Below are 7,452 nucleotides of genomic sequence, written 5' to 3' on the forward strand. Positions count from 1 at the left end.
ATAGAAGGACTTGCAAATGAACAGTCATAAAATATACCCATGTTGCCAATTCAATATTATTTTCAATCCTCTCTTTATTTGATCTCTCAGTAAGGTTTTTTAATTTTTTTTTAAAAGATTTTATTTATTTATTTGACAGAGAAAGACACAGCGAAAGAGGGAACACAAGTAGGGGTAGTGGGAGAGGGAGAAGCAGGCTTCCTGCGGAGCAGGGAGCCCGATGCAGGGCTCGATCCCAGGACCCTGGATCATAACCTGAGCTGAAGGCAGACGCTTAACGACTGAGCCACCCAGGCACCCCTCTCAGTAAGGTTTAATCTACTTAACCAGTTTCTGTCTTTGAAACTTTTGGTGTTTTTTAGTCTTTTTTTTTTTTTTCTTATGAAACTTTCTCTTCTAAGCTTTACAATCTCCACAGCCTAGAAAAATCTCACATAGATTGGTAACACAGACCAGTAACTCCTGGAATATATGAAGGGAAGGGTAAGTTTACATGAAGAGGGCCAACCTTTCCACCTCGCCTTTTCTCCTTCCCGCTCCCCTTAACTGGAACTGAGCTTTCAGGTGTCACATTCAGCTGGGAGGGGGGTAAGTTGGGGGGCAATGCCAAAGTGCACTACTGGCCAGAACTGCCAGAACGGAAGCCAGGTTTCTGATAGAATTACAAATACAGAAAGGGGGAAGGCTAGAATAAACCCACTGGTGCTGAGTGGAACTGGAGGAATCAGTATACACCTCCTAATTTTAATATATGTAAATATCAAAATTGATATAGATGTGTATCTACACATGTATGTTAATGTAGCTACACTCCCGGCTCTGTCCACTGAAAGGATCTAGAAGTAATGATTCTAGCAATAAGCACATAAAGCACTCAGATCTTGGTTCCTAAATATTCTCTACTAAAAGGAACCGGGGCTCTTGAAAAAAAAAAGGCTGAGTCCCAGGACTGAAGCAGAAAAAACATAAGATGATCCGGAAAAGATCTCCCTGCACCAGAAAGCAAGAAAGTGCTCAAGGAATGATGGGGCATGTCTCAAAGACATAAGAGCAGCTTGGAGGGGCTTCTGATAGCCAAGTGTAGGATGATGGGACCATCAAAAATATGACAGATTTAACAATTTGTAACCCTCAGAGTAAAAGAGCAATCCAAGAGTCTGTCCTGATTTGACACTTTAAAATGAATAAATGAATACATACATACATAATAAATAAGGGAGAAGGGAGAGTGGCCAATGAAAAAATCTAGAATGAAGGATTTTTTAAAAAGATTATCTGGAACTATCACAATAATAGATACAGATAAAAATAATTAATGGACGCTAAATCTATGGGTGAAAATTTGGTGAGAAACATGTTTTCATAGTATCAAAGCATCTCCCCACAAAATATTTTTAAGTAAATACCCTTATTTATTTTACTGTGGAGAAACAGGGCAAACACCATCTTAACCAGGTGAAAAAATGTAACATCACCAGTAAAAGGAACAAAAATCAACATAGTGTGCACCTGATACAATCCTCTGAGAGGAACACGGCAACATCTCTGTGATATTCCTGCCAAAAAGGCTTAAGTCAGAAGGAGACATCACACAAACCCAAACTGAGGGAAAGTCTACAAAGTAATTGGCCTGTATTCTCAAAAAGTCTCAAGGTCATTAAAGACAAGGAAAGACTGCTCTAGACTGAAGGAGACTAAGGCCACGAAAGATAACTAAATGCAACGTGTGATCCTGGTTTGGATCCTGGGCCCATAAAGGACATGATTGGGTCAAACCAAGAAAATGTGACAGAACCAAGAAATCTGATGATAGTGGTCATGGGGAATGTCCTTGTGCTTACAAAACACACACTAAAATTTTATGGAGTGGGTGCCTGGGTGGCTCAGATGGTTAAGCGTCTGCCTTCGGCTCAGGTCATGATCCCAGGGTTCTGGGATCGAGTCCCGCATCGGGCTCCCTGCTCCTTGGGAGCCTGCTTCTCCCTCTGTCTCTCTCTCTGTCTCTCATGAATAAATAAATAAAATCTTAAAAAAATAATAAGTAAAATAAAATAAAATTTTATGGAGTAATGAGGCAATATTTCTACAATATGCCCAAATGTTTCACATCTGGGTAATAGGAAAGGGTATGAGGAGATCTAAATACTATTTCTGCAATATTTATGCAAATTTGAAGTTATTTTAAAAGAAAAAGTTAAAAATTTTAAAACACAGTAACAATGATGGAATATAACCCATTCCATAAATCTATAGTCTGTATTAAGTGGGGAGGGGCAAACTAATAGACAGACTTAGAAAATCACATCATATTAACAATTGAGTCAAGCAAGAATCATCAATGGATGCTGAAAATACTGGGTAAAAGTTTAACATACAATTTGCAAAGTCTCAAAGTATCTCCCTACAACTTACTTTTTAACTACAAAGGGAGAATAACTGCAGTAGAGAAACCTGGAAAATACCACCTTAATCAAGTGATTCAAGTTAGCATCAATAATGGGACAAAGGCTATCATCTGTCTCATGACATGATGCCCTGAACAGGACAAATAGCCTATACGGTATTTGTACCAAAAATGCATAAACTAATCTAATGAATCTAATCATGAGGAAATGGCAAACAAACCTAAACTTAGGGACTAGCTTAACCTCTGCAAAAATGTCAATGCATGCTAAAGTGTAGTAATGAAAAATCAAGGTAACTGCAATTTACTCTCAAGAATTTCAGCAAACATAGTAACACATTCAATAAACAAAGAGATTAGTGGATCTGGGTAAAAGGTATTGAGGAATCTCTATTCTTGCAACTCTTCCATAAATTTGAAAATATTTCAAAATAAAATTTTTTAAAATGCTATCAAAAACAAGTGTCTCTGGGTTCTAGGATTTCAACTAATTATTCTCATATTCACAGTTGGAATTTTTTTACAATACAAATACAACATTTTCATAATCCTAAACAGAAGCCAGTTTTACTTTAGAAGGAAAACTGTGATCTCATGCCATACAGTATAGTCTAAAATATGTTTATTTGAATATTAGTTTCATAGCTTATTATACATGTTATTAGGAACACTCTGGTTGTCATGTTTCTTTACAATAGAACTTTTCAGAACTTTAAACATGCTAGTGCATATGCTGTAAGTTTTTTCAAGAGGAGAATATGCCATATCATATTTCCTAGACACTAAGACAGAATATGAGGGGAACCACTGAAAAAATAGGTTAAGGAAAAAAAAATCACCACCACAATAAACATACATGTAGTAAAATGAGTACCAATCTCAGAAACATAAAAATATGAGGAAAATTACATATTAGAATTGATAATATAGAATTATACAGGTCTCTCAATCTTATTTGGCCACCACTTTTTTCATGAGGAATCTAAGACACAGACCTCAAGACCTAAGTTACCAGACAGTACACCCTGGCTAGTTCTACAAAAAAGAACCTTAACCAAAAAAATGGCAAAAGCTGTCCATTTTAATAGCAACAAACTGAATCACTTAATCCCCATCATCCTCCAAGTTAACCTGACAAATATAAACATAAAATTGCCACTTGTCAGATTGGTTCTGAATTTCAACATGTATTGACAGAACAAATTTAGAGTCAGCTTTTCTTTTTTTCTTGCCTTTTTTTTTTTTTTTTAAGAGAGGGGGAGAGAAAGAAAGAGAGAAAGATGGGTGGGGAGCAGAGGGAGAGGGAGAGAATCTTAAGCAGGCTCCATGCCCAGTGTGGAGCCCAATGCAGGGCTCCATCTCACCATCCTGAGATCATGACCTGAGGTGGAAATCAAGATTCAGATGCTCAACCAACTGAGCGACCCAGGAACCCCGAGTCAGCTTTTCTTTAGTACTATCTCACAAAGTATTTTTAGAATTGGACACCTTTAATTTTTTATATAAACTTAATTCTTAGTCAAGAAGCCATGGATGCTCTTGGTATTTTTAATCTCACGTTGTTCATTTCCTTCATCACGTTCACTCTTTAATTTCAGTCCACGGAATCTGGCTAATTTGGCGTCCAGAAAGAACCTTCCTACACTGAGGCTTGCTTCTCCTAGACTGATTATTCAGGCCTGGATCTCCTTGATGGGAAAGTTACAGGGTAGCAAGTTCCGCCCTAACTCAGCATTAAGAAGGGTTTGGTTGCAAAAGAGAGCTTTGCTAAGTCTCTTTTTAGTTAAATAAATAGTGAAATAGGTCTGTCATTTTTTTTTTTCAAGATTTTATTTATTTATTTGACAGAGAGAGAGAAGAGCAGCGGGAACAGCAGGGGGAGAGGGAGAAGCAGGCTCTCTGCAGAGCAGAGAGCCCGATGCAGGACTCGATCCCAGGATCCCGAGATCATGACCTGAGCCAAAGGCAGATGCTTAACCAACTGAGCCACCCAGACGCCCCTAGGTCTGTCATTTTCACAGGACCACCTGATTGCCAAAAGAGTCCTGCAACCTTTCCCCTAACTCCATACAAGGTATATCATATACTTCCACTTAGACATTAAAGAATATTAGGAATCACTTTTAACAATCTAGCCCAATGCCTCCTTGTAAAGAAGATTTAATAGTTTTTTGGCTACTTTATCAAAATTTATTTATCCGCAGTTTTCCTCCAGTTCTGTAATTTTGTAACAACACTTTTGCCCAAGTTTCAAATAGAAAATCACTGCTTGTTATTGCTCCATACCCAATGTGGGGGTTGAACTCACAACCCTGAGATCAAGAGCTGTACACTCTATGGACTGAGCTCACCAGCTAGGCGCTCTGATAATCACGGCTTTAAATTAAAAACAAAACATCTCAACAGAGAAAAAGCCTAAGGGAAAGATAAGTCATATTATCTAAAGTTAGCACAACAAAATTTGTTTGATCAGACTCCAAATAAATCTTCGAGTGGCCTCCCCTGCACTTCAACTGATTTTTTCTTCTAAGGGAATATCGAAGTACTCAATCAGAATGCTGTATACCTCACATTACTATTACTTCCTTATCAAAATCAACTACTTCTCAACCTGCCCTGAAATTTAAACTGCTGTAGAGAGCTCTCAATTGCAAACTGTCTCTGTGTGCAACATTCCACCCATCTCTGGCATCTAATCCCCACAGCAACTCAAGGAGTTTGCAATTTTGACATGTTCCAGAAACATGAGTTGAAAATGAGAAATTTAAGATGATGAGAGAAAAATTCTGGGAGTTTTCAAAAATGAAAAGGTTGTATCTTATTCCTGGACTGTAAGTAGGACTACCAATCTTCTTTTACACATTCCTAGAGTTCTTAAACATTTCATGGTATAGAGTTGCATAACCCCATTTCATTACTGTTACTAATAAGGGTACCTACCCTGTATCTCCCAATCCATGAAGGAAAATCACCTATAAGAGAAGAGGAAAAATTAATAAGCAATGCCAAAATAAACCCACACAGAATTGTTATACACTGAAGCTTTGGTTAAGGTGGATGCCAGAATTACAGAATACTGCCCTCAGCAAGTTAATTAATCTCTCCAGACCTCTTAAATGACAAAAATCCTTAACTTCTCTCCTTGAGTTCCTAAGATAATTAATGTGCCGTTTTAGCACTTAAGGAGGTCCCAGTTAGACATTTTTTTTTTTTTTAAGATTTTATTTATTTATTTGAGAGAGAGAATGAGAGACAGCATGAGAGGGAGGAGGGTCAGAGGGAGAAGCAGACTCCCTGCTGAGCAGGGAGCCCGATGCGGGACTCGATCCAGGGACTCCAGGATCATGACCTGAGCTGAAGGCAGTCGCCTAACCAACTGAGCCACCCAGGCGCCCACCAGTTAGGCATTCTTAAGTGCAAATGATCACCAACCACATTCTAAGAAAAAGTTTGTCTCTTTCGAGTCAAACCATGAAAATCTCTCACAAATGCTGTAAATTTTTCCATCGCAAAAAGGAGGGGGGGGGATAAAAATAAGTTTGAGATCCTCATACACAAGTTTCCTTAAAAAAAAAAAAAAACCTCTGATTCTGTGAGACACGCGATCTTCCAACTTCTTTAATTTAGAACAAGAATGCAAGGTAAGAAAATGATTCTCTCATCTACAAACGCGACAGAAACATACTATAAAGTCACCTCGTGTTAGGGCGCCTCTCCACTAACGCCAACGCCTCCACGCTGGGACGGGGGGCGGGGGTCCGGGGGTCCCGCGGGCCGCACTCGCTCCGCAATGCAGAGGACTCGGGTTCGGGGGCTGCTTGGGGGGCGGGGAGTGGGACGCGGATCCTCCACCCCGGCCGCAATACGGGCCCGGGCCGAGCCGACCATCCCCACCGCACCCCACTCCCTCCACAACGGGCAGGGCAGAGGGCCCCCACCCACCGGTCGCCTACCGGCCTGCGATGCCACCCCGCGCCAGAGGCGGTAGCCTGCAGCGGGCCGAGCGGGCCCCTCCGAACCCTGGCCGCCGCCACTCACCGCAGCGGTGGCTTTCCGGACGGCGGGCACGGTGGCGGGAAGCGGGGCAGACATGTTATTGCCGCACATACACCAGCTCCACTGACTGCGCGCGTCGTAAGCAAAACGGACAACGGGCGCCCGGCCGCTGCCCAAGGGCGTGCGAGCGGCAAGTCCCGGCCCGCCCCTCCGGGCGCGCGCTGAGGCGCGTGCGCGCCAAAGAGGCGCCGCGCCGCTCTGCGCCGGCTCCGCGCCCGGGCGTTCAGAGGGCCCTGTCAGCCTGTCCCTCCCCTGCCGCTCTTTCCCTCGGCGTGTCACAATGCCCAGCTACGCCCAATTGGCTGCGACCGAGAAGCGAACAGAGCTGACCTTCTCGTGCCTCGTAACCCGTGGCCCGCGCGTGCTCTGTGCGGATGGCCACCCCAGGGAAGGCTCCAGGCACCGCGCTGCCGGCCTCGGGGCCCCGTAGTGAAAAGAATTATCCCCAAAGCCAGTAGTATCCAGCCCCAGATACTCCCTTATTTCCTAAGGCCGGAGTGTACTCGTTCGTAAGGTTTTGCCTTATTTCCATTCGGGGCTATGCCAGTGTATAGTTTGGGGGTTGATTCCCCTCCCCCTTTAAACCTCAGCGGGAAAGGAAAACAGTTGCATCGAGGATCCACAATTATGACTGACGGATATTGACACTGTACTGATTTAAGCACGAGACTGGACGGGCCTCTTTCGTGTCATGGGTTTGAGGGGAGCTCAAAGCATATCAAACGCTTGGTAGGATCTGGGAGGGGATAAGGGAATGAAACACTTAAAGGCAAAATGCCCTGACCTTCAGAAGGTCACAATTCAGTGGAGAAACTTAAAGGATGTATACGATATTTAGGGAGTAGTCTAAGATAGGGAAGGAAGTTGGTGAACAAAAGGCTTTAAAAAACCCACTCCACTTTAATTCACATGATCACCAGAATGCTGAAGGATTGGGGAATCTTACTCGTGCTGTTTTTTATGACATCGTGGTTTTGAGAATGCTGAGAATT

At 42.3% G+C, this 7,452-nt stretch overlaps 1 protein-coding gene across 3 annotated transcripts in view; it reads right to left on the reverse strand.

The window, feature by feature from the left end:
- Positions 1-6,637, reverse strand: part of LYPLA1 (lysophospholipase 1) — a 30,760-nt gene extending 24,123 nt beyond the window's left edge. Inside the window, exons 1-2 of one of the 3 annotated variants that reach the window (XM_081815992.1) lie at positions 6,347-6,637; positions 5,345-5,376 (exon numbers count right to left, since the gene is read on the reverse strand). In XM_081815992.1, coding sequence (XP_081672118.1) covers positions 5,345-5,376; positions 6,347-6,511 — 197 coding nt within the window. In that variant the 5' untranslated portion in view covers positions 6,512-6,637. The remainder of the gene's footprint in view (positions 1-5,344; positions 5,377-6,346) is intronic. The other 2 variants (XM_081815993.1, XM_081815994.1) reach the window with 2 other exon arrangements.
- Between the last annotated feature and the right edge of the window lie 815 nt (positions 6,638-7,452).

This window comes from Leptonychotes weddellii, chromosome 4, assembly GCF_054177405.1.
Source record: "Leptonychotes weddellii isolate Sample4059 chromosome 4, ASM5417740v2, whole genome shotgun sequence".
NCBI classification, from domain to species: domain Eukaryota; kingdom Metazoa; phylum Chordata; class Mammalia; order Carnivora; family Phocidae; genus Leptonychotes; species Leptonychotes weddellii.